The sequence below is a fragment of the Leptonotus elevatus genome, chromosome 2 (assembly GCF_054856555.1).
Source record: "Leptonotus elevatus isolate MCC_2025b chromosome 2, RoL_Lele_1.0, whole genome shotgun sequence".
NCBI classification, from domain to species: Eukaryota; Metazoa; Chordata; class Actinopteri; order Syngnathiformes; family Syngnathidae; genus Leptonotus; species Leptonotus elevatus.
The window spans coordinates 12,127,646-12,143,042 of NC_141240.1; the positions used below are offsets into that span (position 1 = coordinate 12,127,646).

Sequence of the window (15,397 nt, forward strand, 5' to 3'; positions counted from 1 at the left end):
GGTGATTAGCATAGCACCAGAGAAGATTTAAAAAATGGAAAAACAACCAGGTAGCTCATGTCACACTCATCAGTGGTAGGCAATGCATGAGGGCTGATCAGCTAATTCGTTGAGTAAGTGTCATGGCAGATGCTCCAAAAATTAATTTATCAGACTTCAAGTATCCTCTTTTTGATGGAACCAGAGAAAAGACAACATAAGAAAAAATAAGAGACACAAGCTCTCTGTGTTTACCTTCATCTGCCAGATGTAGGTAAACTAGCTGTGCGAGACGTGAAGGTAAGCTAGCTAGGTTAGCTTCAACCTTGTAGTAAACCAAACTAAACATTGCTCTTTGCTTGCATTTGTTTCTCTCACTTTATTTTAAGTGTGGCTGTGATGTCTTTAAAGTCGACGGCGCCAAGTAACATGCAGATGAAAGGGTAGAGGAACCTTTACGCTTGAAGGTTAGCTTAAATGAGGCACAGTGTTTGAGTGACTGGATGTGAGTTAATTGTGGCCGATAGCAGCACTTGATTGAGCGTGAATTCTGTTACCGCTTGTGGGAATAAAGCGAAGTGAAAAGCCTTGGCGATTGTGTTATCCTTTAACCACATATGAGGGAATTACATTACATATAGGCTCCATTTTGAGATGTTTTTTTTCTGGTCATAAGTGTGTCCGCCATATTGGATGGCAGGGTCCCTGTAAACTAAAAAACGTAAACTTGACTACTTGATTAACGCGACATATCCTACACAATGGCAAAGTGAATGCTTCTCTTTCAGCCATTTACACACACTAGTGGATTTAGGGAAACAGCTTGGCACCAACAACAACATATAGTAGCTCTATGTAGTTTTTAAACCATGATTGCGTTTACTTTCCAGCATATTTTAATATTCATCATCACAGCAACTGTTAGCTCAGCTCAAGCAAACATTAGCAAAAAAACAAACAAACATGCATTTATGTGAATAACATAATTCATTTTGTTCTCTAAAGATGTTTTATTTGCCAAGTACTTTTATGTGTGTACTTTCAGACATCCCAGAGATACAAATAGAGTCAATTTATAACTGTACACTTGAGTCATGCGTTGCCAATTAGAGTACCGGAGTCAGTGAATGGCTGCCACTGGGCCTTGACGCTATACACAACATTTTCTTGGAGAAAACCCGAGATGCTGTCGAAAGATGTCTGCTGTAGTATGTAGTCAATAAGGTTCTTGCTCAGCCTTTGAAAATAAAATGTCAAAGTTCAAAGAAGATTGCCTTATAGTTGGGGAGCTCGTCTAGCCTTTGATCAAGATAGCCTTCATTTGTCCCACAAAGGGACATTTAAAATGTCCACATTTTTCCATATTCAATTATCACTTATGACATTAATGGTATTGGAACACCATATATAGTGACGTAGTAAAGAATGCCTGTAACAAAATCAGATTGCTCGTGAATATTTTTGTTTGTCTGACCAAGACGAGCTTGCTTGTTTTCTTCTGCCATTCTGATTTCCCTTCACGTTTAAAAAGCTGCGCCCTTTATGCTATTCAATGATCAGCTCGATTTGAATACAGCTGCTGGGGGCGAGTGTCGTCGTGTATTTGTCTTACGGGCACATACATTAGCAACCTAATAATTCCAACGGCTTTGCATTTATCTTATGATGTGCATGGCTTACTGTCACTCGTTTATGACTCATAAAGGCAGTGACTCGTTCATCTGATTGGAAAGCAGCTCAAAGCATATGCATGGAGCAAGTAGTTACTATTCACGGGTTTCTTTACGAATAGGTGGCCCAGAAGCTATTAAGGCAGATATGTTATTGACGGTCATCTTATTAAGTTTTTCCAAAATACAGTGCTCAATATATACATTAGTACTGTATACTCTTGTGATTAAAAAAATAATAATTTATAATTTAGCTTTGCTAGACTTTTATGGCTAGTATTTTTTTTTTGTAACAACATAAAATAAATTTTGTGTACATGTGCATATTGACAAATTGCCCACATTTGTGGGGGTATTTTTACTTATTTAAATTTGTTTATCTTTAGTATAGTGTGCAATTTTTTGAAACAAATCTGTTGGGGTGTAATTATTTGTGCTGTGCACTACATAACAGCCTTTGAGGTAAGATATAAAGGGTTTTTTTCAAGTTAATATGTGAATATGTGTATTCACTATTTGATCATTCTTCCGATACCCGATTAGCTTTGAATTATAATACAATCTTTAAACTTAAAGCACTTGGGAGTTCAGTAAGAAACATTTCTGTACTATTTATAGGTTCAATTCCAATTTGGTGCCATTGTTTAACATATACTTATTATTTTACAAAGTTGATTCATTAATATAATTTGTATAAAGTCAAAAGTCTATAGTGGAGTGCTTATTCAAAAGTACATTCAGATACTTTTCAGTTTGTATATTCTGCGTAGGCCTATTGTCAGTATACTGTTAGTATAATTGTATAGCATACTTGTAAATGTACAGTATCCTTATCAGGGTGTTCAAAGTAAACAGCTATCACCATTTTAGTATAAAATAAATACCCAAATGCCACACTTGGTTGAGCTAAACCAAACTTTAAAAACACAAAATGACTTTTTATTGAGTACTGTATGTAGGCTAGTAGTTTTAAAGGACACTAGAGGATCCAAGTGTTTTTTGTTTTTTTTATACTTGATAAGTCACTTCCAAGTCGAACTCAATGAATGGGGTTTTGGCGTGAGCGCGCTTGGCACCGGTAGCGCGCATTTTCATTTTTCCAGCAGTAGGGAGGACAGGACAGAGTTCTTTATGTGTGGAGAGGGAGGAGGAAGGAGCCACGCAGGACCACGGCGATTTTACAAGAAAAAAACAACTCCACAATGACTCGGTTAAAATCTGTTTTATCCACTAGCGAAGCCATGACGAGTCCATAGCGTGTGGGCCGGTTGTTTTCTCGTTTTAAATTAATATTTATTGTGAAGGGGTCCGTGAAGAGGAGACGCTTGTCCAAGCTGGATGCTCCACTTTCTCCTGGGAAAGGATAGGACTGCTGAGCAACTTTGTGCAAGATGCAGGGACTTTCAGCAACTGGTAAGTTACCGAGTCTGTGAACGCGCATTGCTGTTAAAAAGTCGTTTTTCCAAAGTTTTGATTCCGGGTCGTCTCGCGGCTTCTGTTACGTCTTGAAACGGTTCTTTTGAGAAAGGGGGGAGGAGGGAGATGTTTGTGTTGTTGCCAGCTGTCAGCGGGACAGCTGCGGGCTTTTATCGGCTCCACGTCGACCTCGATCGTGTTTCTGCCAGAGCTGGCATGACAAAATATTGGAGCACATTTTGGCCGAACTCTTTAGTTCCGAGTTCCGACCTCACCATTAACACTGCTGAGAGATTTCATAGACATTCTAAATCAGAATTACTGATAGCGTGATAAAGACGTGATCATTCATGCCTTTACTCTGCATGGGTGACTGTGATGGGCGAGGAGGATGCCTAGAGGAAGAGAGTGTGTGTGTTTGCGCGCGCGCGCGTGTGGTTGTGTGACACAAAAGCAGAGGTCACTACTTCCGGTCCAAATGTAGTGTAGTTGAGGTCTTGACTTGGGTTATTCGATAGTTGTAAGCAATGCGGTGAGGTATAGGTTAACACGTCTTCCTCACAGTTCTAAGGTTCGGGTTTCGAATTTCAGCTCAGGTCCTAATGTGTGGCGTTTGAATGTTCTTTTCACGCTTGCATGAATTTTCTCCGGCTACTCCATAATGTTAAACTGATATACATGAGCCAAGTTGAGCTGGTAATTTGTGGTGGGAAAGTACCATTAGGTAGGTTACAATACATTTAAAGAAAACTACAGTACTGTACTATTTTACTATCTAGTGGACATACTGTAGTAACATAGACCAACACAGAATTGCTCCCCCCACACACACTTTTTATGGCTACTTGCAGAGTTCATTAAGGCTCAATCATCTATTATGTCAGCCACGTTCACTTGGCTCTTTGAATCACAAAGTTGATTCTGCTGTCACTTTTTCCTTGTACAGAGAAGCTAACATGAACTGGAATGTAGCCAGACACGAATTAAGGAAATTACAGTAAATATTTATTATTCATATTAACAATCATCCCTGCTCTGTATTTATACATGACATAGGGAAAAGATTAAAACACTGCCATCTGGTGGTCATAATACATCCCAGCTGTTTTCTCTCACTTTCATTCAATCAAGGCCTTTTGTTATTCTTTGGTAATTTGCCTCTTGTCCCAGATCAAACTACAGTACCCAACCCAACCCCTCTCTACACACGCACACATTTTTATTTATTTTTTGCCACTGTTCTCTCAGGTTGCTTACAGTATTCCTTCCACATGGGAACCAAAGCAGCCTGTGTATGCACGTTTTGTCCTATTTTCATTTTGGCCACTGCAGGGTTCAAGTAAGTTGACGAAGACTTATCGTTTGCATATCTGTTATCACAAATATATTATCCCCCCCAGGTTATATAGCACAATGCTGGTTCTCACTAAACAGTGAGATGCTCCAGCATAGACGTCCTGGCTCGCTGTTTAAGTTATTTATTATTAACAAAAGCTATGCGAGCCTGTCTGTGTTTAACCAAGCCAATGTAAACATCTCCTCTCGTTGTCAGATAAACACTGAGCGAGAGGAAAATGAACAGGACGGTGAGAATATTATCTACTCGGCTTCCTTTGTTCCATCTTCTTTTTTTCAGACTTTGGCTTACATTTTACACACTGGCCATATAAGATGACTTTTTGCACGTTTTTGTCAGCGACCTGTGCCATGCTGGAACTCTGCCAGCGATTTTGGGTTCTGTGAAAAATAATTACTTTGGGCCCCACCACTTCATTGTAACACTGTAATATTGTTTGAAGTATTTAAAGTCATCATCACTTTTTTTCCCCTTTACAGAGCCACCATTCCTGTGTTTAATGTACAGCTGGGGGTGGGTGGAAAATAGCCGATTTCCAAGGTAGAAACAGAGGCGGAACTTCACAAGTGTGAGGTTTAACACCAGAGAATCACTGCACATGGCCGAGTGGACCATGTTCCGCGCCTCTCGTTGATGAGGCGGCTGATCGGAGCTGTGGCCATAAGGTGGTTGTGGCGGCAATCGTCGAACCCACTGGGACATGGGAGGAGTTCGGTGAGGCCATGGAAAACGACTTTTGGACGGCTTCGAAGAAATTCTGGTCCACCATCCGGCGTCTGAGGAGAGAAAAGCAGTTCACCTTTAACACTTGTGTATAGTGGAGATGGGGTGCTGCTGACCTCGACTCGGACGTCGTGAATCGGTGTGGAGAATACTTCGAAGACCTCAATCGCGTCTTCCTTTGAGGAAGCAGGGTATGGCGACTCTGAGGTGGGCTCCCCTATCTCTGGGGTCGAAGTCACTGAGGTGGTTGGAAAGCTCCTCGGTTGCAAGGCCCCAGGGCTGGATGAGATCCGTCCAGAGTTCCTAAAGGCTCTGGATGTTCTGGGGCTGTCGTGGTTGACACGCCTCTACAACATCGAGTGGACATCGGGGACAGTGCCTCTGGATTGGCAGACCTAGGTGGTGGTCCCCCTTTTTAAGAAGGGGGACCTGAGGGTGTGGCCTTTATTTCATTAAAAAAACAACCTTAAATAATATTGTTAAAACTCACTTCCGATTAAGTGGCAAAACTGGGTGTTACTTTTATGTTAAGCAATCTGTATTTACTCAATGTAACTATTAATAAAGTAACTTGTAATTGAATTTCAAGTTACAACTACGGCTGGTTTGAAAGCACTGTATAAATAAAAATGACTTGACCTTTAAATCAAGTAATCAGTAAAGTAACTAAGTTACTCTCTACTTTACAATTTTTTATCTAATTTTTTAAAGTTAAAGCTATTTACTTACTTACAAATGGTTGAACAGATACCACTACAAATGGAGTACCGAAGTTTAATAAACCAGACACTCTCACTCACACCAGTCTCTCTTTTTTGGTTAGGGCTGGTTAGGGGGTACTTGGCTGAAAAAATATTTTACAGACAGTACATCATTGAAAAACGTTTGAGAACCACTGGATTATTCCATTACAGTACTTGGATAATCACCCCTACCCAGCACCCTTCCACCACACACATACACGGCGCCCAATTGCCTATTTAAAAAAATAATAATTTAATGACAGTGATAATTTACACTACTTTGACTGGTATCGTTCTCTTGCCGGGTCAAGTGCCTCACGGCCAAAATGGCTGCTCCGCTGGCAGTAGATGTGAGGACTTAATATAAAACAAACAAAACAAAACATCTAGCTGCGGCTGTCATGATTGCCTGCTCTTTATTTATTTTTCGTTCATATTTCCCACAAGAATCCTGTCACTTTACACTCGGACTCGATCGTTGCTTAGTGACGTGTTGATAGAGTAAGCTATGCTAAGCTAAGCTAGCGGGAGAAGCTTTAATATGCACCGAGACACACTTTAGTGGAAGCTCACGTAAAATGGTGATGGTCATGCGACGGACATACAATGACGAGGTGTAAGCTTGTTCATTGCTAGTTTACTTAAAAAGCATCATCACACGTATATACGTGCCCGTGTTCCCATTGCTGACAGATCGAGAATTTCAATGAAAACTCTACTGTATACACATTTTGTGTCACACATCACTTATAGAACCAAATCACACACAAGCAGGCATGATGTTTGAGTGAAAGGGTAGTGCTAGCCTGCTAACCTCTTGGGCTGCGGTGTCGGGGACAATGCCTTGCTCAAGGGCACTTAGGCAGTAGCTAGTCCGATACTCAGATAGTTGCCATTTTCATATTTTGTCCACAGCTGGACTTGAACCATGACCTTGTGGTTCTAAAGCACAAGTTCTCATGGATGAGCAACTGCACTTAAACCTGTTGATCTGATGGGTCATATTGGATATAATGGACAAAGCGCTTTGCCCGTGAAGGTTGATCTAAATTACAGAGGGGCAGTAATGCTATCTGGAGAACATTGAACCTAAAGTGCTGCACTGCAGTTTGGTTTCAAACATTATTTCTCCAACCCCTGGCAGGTTCATGGAGCCTGAATTGAATTGTGTAGATGTAAAAAGTCCGTTATTATGGCATGATATGCTGCCCGAATACACTTAGAACAGCTCATAAATCTTTTTATTGCAGGATGATGATGCTGTTACCAGTCAATGTACAGCTTTGATCACATTTTGAACCCCAAAAATAATGATAAAGTAGAAAACTCACAGAGGAAGAGCAAAATGGACTGAAGCTTTTGTGCCACCACACTCCCTCCAATTTTTTTTTGTCACTGTACAGAGATTACTTTCCTAAAATGGAATGATATTTTAGACAGATTTTCTTACTGTTAACTATGGCCTGCTAATGTTCTAGTTGTCATTTCACTTATATTAGCTAATCAAAAGATTGTATTCAGATGCTTGATGACATCTTGATATCTCTCTCCACATAACATGAGACTCTGATCATGTACTTTGGTTTTCCGCCGCTGAATGGCTGAACACGACAGCAGTCACTCGTGAACATTGTTTATTCCTGGAAATACCAGTTTTGAACATTACTCTGCCCCCCAATAGCACACGCGCACACACGCCACTCCGCTATCTTCCTGTCAATCACGTTACACGAGTGAGACAGCGTGAGTCACTTAAGGCTCTTTCCACGCTCGCCTGAGTGTCACATTGATTCTCCTAATGATGGTCATGTGTGGATGCTGCTGCTACTGCACAGTCAAGACGCCACTGTAGCTCTTGCAAGTGTGTATGTGGAAAAAGCGCCCTACATTCTGATGGCTCACTTCTCTGACTGGACATTTTTCTTTATCTTTCTGATTGGCCTAAATGTGGTCCCATCTGAGGCTCTTGACCCAATTTTGTGAATCGTAAAAGTGTTCAAAGTTGTTCAAGTGGTAAATGACTTGGATTCGACCTTTAGCCAATCATCAATCAGATTTGCTGGTTATTAGACTTGAAGCTTAGATGTAGTAGGACTAAAACGACTCGAGTTTTAAGAATTATTAATAAACAAAAAAAGCCTTTTATTTGTTGTAGATGTTTTAAGGACTCTCAAGTTTACGCATAAGAAAAAATATCAGACTGTAAATTTATGCAACAAAAGCTATATGAATACATCTATGCACACGGTGTAATCACAATTGAAGTTTGCAATATGAACTCATTGACTGCCATAAATTCATTTGAACTATTTCTACTAGTTAAACATTTTTTTCCACTTTTGTTAACAAGAGTATGAAAACCTAGATTTGTATTTATTTATTTAGAACAGATATAAAATTTGTGATTAATTGCGAGTTAATTAGTGGAGTCACGCGATTAATTACAATTTTAAAAAAAATCGCCTGACGCCCCTAATTTTTAATAATCTTTTCTCTTAAAAAAAACGTTTCTTAAAAAAAAAAACTAGTGAAGTCAGATTCAGATTCAGAATATTTATTGTCATTGTCACAAGGGAACAACGAAACTTCGTTTGAAGCATCCATACAGCAGAGTGGGTTAAGTGCAAAATCCCACTAAATAAATACCCATAAAATAAACAAGTCATGCGATTAATTACAATTAAAAAGTTTAATCGCCTGGCGCCATTAATTTTTAATGATCTTTTCTTTTTTGTAATCTCTAAAAAAGAAAAGATTATTAAAAATTAGGGGCGTTAGGTGATAATTTTTTTAAAATTGTAATTAATCGCATGATTTCACTAGTTAACTCAGGATTAATCTAAATGTACAATCATTTTTTTCTAGGTTTTCATACAAAAAATGCTAAACTAATAAAAATAGTTCAAATGAATTTTTGACGTCTATAGCCATCAATGGCAGTGAATTAATTAAGAGGAAAATATATACCAGTAAGCCCCATAAATGCATTTTGATATGAATAATGGAAAGTGTATCAGGTACTGCAGTTCAAACCGAACTTGAGCATCAAGTCAATCGCATAGCTGAGCTGTCAGGAGAGATGAAGTGTTAATATTGAAGAAAAAAAAAACCCACACCTGTTGGACTGGTTCTTGACTTACTGGCAGACACACAGTTTTGACAGGTGTGTTTTCATTTGTTTTGCACAGTAACAGCAAAGCAAAAAACATGGCTTTACCTGACTGATTATCTAGTCACGTTTTAAATAACGTTTGATACCAGGAGAGGCGTTTAGTTAGGAGGTTAACCGTTTTTTTGCCTCCTAATGAAGAGTGATGGCCTCCAGTCACACTCTTGTCATGGAATAACGATGAGCCCGGCTTGTGCCATTAAAAAGCAAATATGATATTCATTTTTTTTTAAATGGTTTCCAGTAGTAACCCATGAAAAATGTCAACAGACCACATTTTTAGTTGACAAGAATCATCAATCAACTTCATTTGATTCATTCAGCATCATTTGATACTGGCTGACTAAGATGGGCAGTGTTTCTCAGTATAGCACACAAAAGAGTGATATTTACTCATTCACTGCCATTGACGGCTATAGACGTCAACAATTCATTTTAACTATTTCTAGTTTAACTTTTTTCCCACTTTTGTTAACAAAAGTATAAAAAAACTAGAATTTTGGGGGGATTAGAACAGATATAAATTTTTTGATTAATCGGGAGTTAAATAGTGAAGTCATGCGATTAATTACGTTTAAAAATTGTAGTCTCCCGACGCCCCTAATTTTTAATAAATTTTTCTTTAAAAAACATGAAAAATTAAAAAGTTTTTTTTTTTTTTTTTTAAGAAAAGGTTATTTAAAAAAATTGGGGCATCAGGTGATTAAAATTTGTAATTAATCGCATGACTTCACTAGTTAACTCACGATTAATCACAAATTTTATATCTGTTCTAAATGTACACAATTTTTTTGGGGGGGGGTTCATTCTCTTGTTAACAAAAATGGAAAAAAAATGTTAAACTAATACAAAATAGTTCAAACGAATTTTTGACGTCTATAGCTGTAAATGGCAGCGAACGAGTTAAAACAGGAGTAGAAGTAGCAACATGATACAGTACGTGTATGTTGTTCCTCCTGTTTTACGGGGACACAAGTAACCTGGAGTGTGAACGTAACTATCACATTTGAGCAGCTTTCACCTCCCCTTTCCACACGTCTTAACAAAACGTTCCAAAGTTTATAGAGCTGAAGCTGCAGTATTCGAAAGCAATCACGTGTGACATGTGATATTGCGGCTTGAGTGGCGCTCCAGCGCCCACAGAACCTTGAGAAGGCTGCATAGTTTGAGCACTTGAGGAGAGGAGACATGTTTGGTTTGAGGATGTTTCTGCACAATGTGTTTATACTGGAGCTCTCTCGGCTTATTGGAGGGTCTAGCAGAGGAGGAAGTGACCTAGTTTTCTTAAATGGTACCAACTGTTGAAGTCAGACGGACTGTGCCACCCAGTTAAGGGCTCACGTGCAAGTGTCTTATCAATATCATACAGATTGTGCACTTTGGTCACAATATCAGTGTGCTTTGGCAAGCACAAGTCTGAAGGTTTTGGGTGGAAATCTGGCTGGAAAAAAAAAAAAAAAAATAGCAGCTCACTGCAAAAGTCTTGAAAGAAGTCCGTCTTTGTGTCTTGGTCATGGGACTAAGGCATCCATTTGTCTTCATTTCACATAATTTGTATCTGTCCCCTGTCTGTCTGGATTGAACCTTTCCCAGATGAGGGGGATTTTCCTGGGAAAGTCAAATGGAAACAAAACGACCCTAATAGTAAAAGCATGTTCCATTCCTATTTCTCTGCCGCGTGCGTGCGCATTTTACGAGTGCAGCTCCTTTAAGCACACTGAAGGCATTGTGTTGTCCCTCTGATCATCAGAAGACTCGGCTTCCTGTATACTGCGGGGTGGGGCATGTGGGATTTGGGGCGTGGGGGGGTGGACGTGCTCAGGTCGAGGTCACTTGTAGGTAGCAGATGGCAAGCAGTTGTTAGTTTTGTATCACTCTTGCTTAATTTTGGACTGCGTTTGTTTGTTCAGGCGGAGGAGTCTTTTGCGCGTGTGCCTGAAGTTCTTATTGTTGTCTAACTGAGTTCAAAGCGGCCTCACGGGATTTGGACTGATAGTCATCAAACTTGAAAGTTTCTTTTTATATGACAAGACAGTAATTAGGCACATTTTCTAGAACATGTCAGAGGCTGGGGTTATTGCAATATGTTTTCTGTCTGGGTTGAATTTCGTCTTTCCACTGATTTTCTTGAAAGTGTGAAGGATTGAGAGAACCTTGATTTGAAAAAGAAACACGTTATAGGCATGAGGAAACAGTTCTTATTGTTCTTTGTCAAAGCAAGAACGCCACATATCTTTGGTGATATACAAGGTGTTCCTGTTTTTGATGCTCTTTTATGTGTGTAGTTAAATAAATATCACAATGAATAGGGAGATTAGCCTATTCTGTAAATCTGACTCCCTTCAATTCAGAAAGTGTTGTTTTCTTGTATTCCCCATCTCCATATCTAAACTAAAGTGTTCCTTTAGTTTTGTAGGTAGCTAGTTGTGCTTGACTAGAAATGCTTAACTTTGCATTGCAAATCATGCATACATTAAAAACAGCAGAGGCCCCAAAATTGAACCCTGTGGAACACCAAAGTAACCAAAGTTACAAGTGTGTAACAAGAATCCACAAATGTGTAACTGAAGTGACTCATTTGTAGATACAAATTATTCTTATATATTTGTGGATCAAAATACGCATTTGTAAAGAGTTTTGGTACGATAATGACCCCATAGGATTACAACAATAAAGAATTCACATGATGTACCATCACAAGAGTCACAAGTCGACTACTGAGCGCACCAAATTCTCTGCAACACAGATAAGGCCAACCGGCGCGTATCATCATGAATTATGTGTCGGCTGTGTGTCCCGACCTCTGCCGAGACTGACTCACCGAACCTCTTGGGTTCGAACCCAGGTTAAGAACCACTGTTTTAGAGGCAGGCTGTTGCAACTTTGCATTGTTGTGCAAGTTGTTGTTTATTTTTGTGCTAATTGTAGTTTTTGCTATATATATCAAATCTGTGGTGCGTGTCCACTGTTGTAATTTTACCCTTTTATTTTCATCATATGTCATCATTTTTGAAAATCAGGCATCAAATGAACGCAGAAAGATTAAAATTAATGAGGTTGTTATGATACTGTGACGGAAATTAAATTTCTAGGGGTAATAATCGACAGTAAATTATCTTGGAAATCTCATATAAACTATGTTAAAATGGAAATGTCAAAATCGATTGCTCTTTTATACAATGCACAATATTTTATAAACCAAAACTCTGAAAACACGAAATTTTAACCAAAAACCAGTAACTAATTGTTTGTCATGCTTTAAAAATTCAACAAAAAACTGTGAGGGTAACATTTTGGGGAGACACATCTTGAGCCACAACCACAACAAATGGACCAACGCGGCAAGTCTATTATTATCGGCGGATTTCTTTATTATCTGGTTTATCTGTTTGACGTCAAATTGGTCGATAGTTGCCGATAATTATCGGCCACCGATATTATCGTGCATCCCTAGTTTCTTCCTACAATTAAAAATGAAGTCGGAAGTTTTTCCTTACCACTGTTGCTGTTGTGCTTGCTCAGAGTCAGAGGGTACGTGCAAGGTTCGACCTTGCTGTGGAGCGCCTTGTGGCGACTTGTTTTGATCTGGTGCTATATAAAATGTACAATTACTGAATTATTGATTATTTCTTATTTTCTTCTATTTTGTATATTTATGTATGGAATTCGTTTTTGTTTGTTTTTTTTAGTTTTTGTTTTTAACCATGTTGAATTTCTAATTTGCCAATGAACCGAATACATTTTCATTTATTCATTTGTTTAATGATTAAGAAAAGAGCGGCAGAGAAATTATTGTAAAGCTAAGCAAAATGAAATTGAAATACAGTACTTGTCTCAAATGTTTATTTTCCTGCTTGGAATGTAGGAAGTCCATCTACTGTAAAAGTCAATTGGACTCACTGTGGAAAGCTGAATTTAGAAGCCCCTCCTCCCACCCCAGCTTGTTTCGTGTGTCCAAATCATCACACACGCCCCCATTCACTCACCTGATGTGACCATGTTGTAAATGTTGGCCCAGTGTGGCTGATTGTGGCCAACAAAGGTAGCCTGTGTTGAGTCCTCCCTGCGTTTTCCCCCGGGTGCCCTTCAACCCTCCACCACCGTCTGCTTTCTCCTGCTTTCTCTATGGATTTTCGACATAATGTCCATGTTATTGGTTGTGTATACATACTTGTGTTGGGCAGCTTTGTTATACTGAGATCAAACTGATATAGTTCTCCTATGCCATATGTTGTGTCAGTCAGGCAAATCTGCTTTTATCACTTCCTTTACAGCCCCAATACTTGATTTTATGTGTGATTTTTACAGGTTAGCTTTGAGGAAAAAAAGAACCACTTTGTGTGGGAACGCTGTTTGACCAGTAGAGGGCAGTAAGGTTTTATATTTTCCCCTCCACTCTAAAGGATAAAAGCTGACAGCCAACAATGCTTCATTTACATTAGCCGTGTATCATTCTATATGATTCTGCTTTGTTCCTGTCCAAACTCTCCGAAACAAGCTTCTGTCCGAATGATAAATCACCTTTCCCACTACTATCATCTCATCATTGATCAAATTGCTTCTCCATCCTGTATGTAGTATTCATTTTGACATGAGGTGCCCCCCTCGCCCCTCTCCACACCATATTGCACCCGCCACAGCTCTCATCACTGGACAGTCATAAGACCCTGAGCCTAATGAGGAGATGAGAGCTACATCCACACAGATGGATCCTGTTCCTCTGCCCCACTCTGGATTATCTTCTTCCGTTATTTCAGGCTTTTTCCTTTTTCTTATAAACTCACAAGCACCTCACGTGATTCTATTGGGGCTGCGCATCTCTTCACAAAAGATGATTCGATCCGCTTTTCGATGTGTGGGGTGCGAATTGAAAGTGGAACGATTTGATATGGTACGGCTTAGTTTGAGAGGGTAATGAGGCAATCACTTTTTTGTTGTCATTTTACATACAATGAATTTGGCAGTACTGTAAATGTGCCATTCATTTCCTTTTTAAGATATATCGCTCCGATAAAAGACAATTCAATATGTATCTCGATCTATTTCAAAGTGGAACTTGCATCTTTTTAAAGAAAAAAAAAATGATTTTGATTTTTCTTGCATCCCTAGATTATATGATTGTGGAAGAAGGTTAAAATAGATTGGCACGTTTGTACTTTTCAACGTGTTTACAAGCTGTGCGTGTCCACGTCAGCAGATTTTCCTAACATGCCCAAAGCAAGATAGTGATTCATTTCCTCCTCAAACATCTTTTAAAATATACAGTAATACGTATATATTTGCGCTGTAACTCTTGTAACTTTCTATTTCAAAGCTGAATGAGTTCCATTAGGTAATGTGTTTCACACGCACACGGTGTGCTAACACATTTGGTAAAATGAAAACAAATAGTGTCTGGCTCGATTGCTTTCTAATCTGCGTGGTGGCTGGAAGCGCGTGCCAGCAAAATACACTTACAGGTAAAGCTCTCATAACCCCAAACAAGCATCCTCCCTGCAGCTAGAAGAAGCTTGTTGACTTGCTTCACCACATCACTATCTGCATCTTGATCTTAAGGGATGAATTAGCATTGAAGTCTCAGGTAGGATGTGTTTATTCATGCGGAGCTCCAGCCTCTACTTTGTTAGTTTGCTGTAGTTCTTACAATCTTTGTTTTTCACAGTAGATAGTTTGGGTCTACAGAGAACACAAACATTTGCTAAATTTGATTGTGTTTATGTACAGTGCGCTACCAGCTATAATTTCCAATACTTTGATCCTTGACGTTTCAGATATTATTATTAGGGATAGAGCGATTATCTTTGCCGATATTTGGCATTTCGACAAATAATGGCATGGGCCTTTTTAGGAATCTGAAGGCCGATATAGCTGGTATCTCCCTGAGCGGTGAATGCTTGGAACGTAGCGAGTTCTGGGTTTTCATCAGGATTTGTAACATGTTCACAGACAGTTTTTACTTGTCGAAAATAATTTTTTAACATGTTCAATAGGGGGGTGCCAAAAAATCGATTCTCATAAGAATCACGATTCTCATTTAATCCAATTCCGAATCAATTTTAAATATCCCAAAAATCGATTTTGTTTAAATTATTTCATACTGTCTTCTCTTTGTTTGTATGTGCCTTTATTGGGAGCACTGTTTAATTTTTGCAGCGTGGAGCCGTTCTTTTGAGTGATAAAAATCTGTGTGTAGAGCACTATTTAGCATTAGCGAGTTAGACTGGAGTAGATCATTACGATTCCTTGAACATCTATAAATTGAAGGAAAAATCATTGTCAATCAAATCATTTTGAATCAAAAATTGTTCTTAATCGAAAATGGATTCTGAATCGAATCAGA

At 39.0% G+C, this 15,397-nt stretch overlaps 1 protein-coding gene across 2 annotated transcripts in view; it reads left to right on the forward strand.

Moving 5' to 3' along the window:
* The first annotated feature begins 1,770 nt into the window (after positions 1 to 1,770).
* LOC147178444 (FYVE, RhoGEF and PH domain-containing protein 3-like) overlaps positions 1,771 to 15,397 on the forward strand; it is a 51,143-nt gene continuing 37,516 nt past the window's right edge. Inside the window, exons 1-2 of one of the 2 annotated variants that reach the window (XM_086069450.1) lie at positions 1,771 to 2,111; positions 2,954 to 3,062. In XM_086069450.1, coding sequence (XP_085925576.1) covers positions 3,041 to 3,062 — 22 coding nt within the window. In that variant the 5' untranslated portion in view covers positions 1,771 to 2,111; positions 2,954 to 3,040. Of the gene's footprint in view, positions 2,112 to 2,184; positions 2,860 to 2,953; positions 3,063 to 15,397 lie in introns of those variants that run through there. The other variant, XM_086069449.1, reaches the window with a different exon arrangement.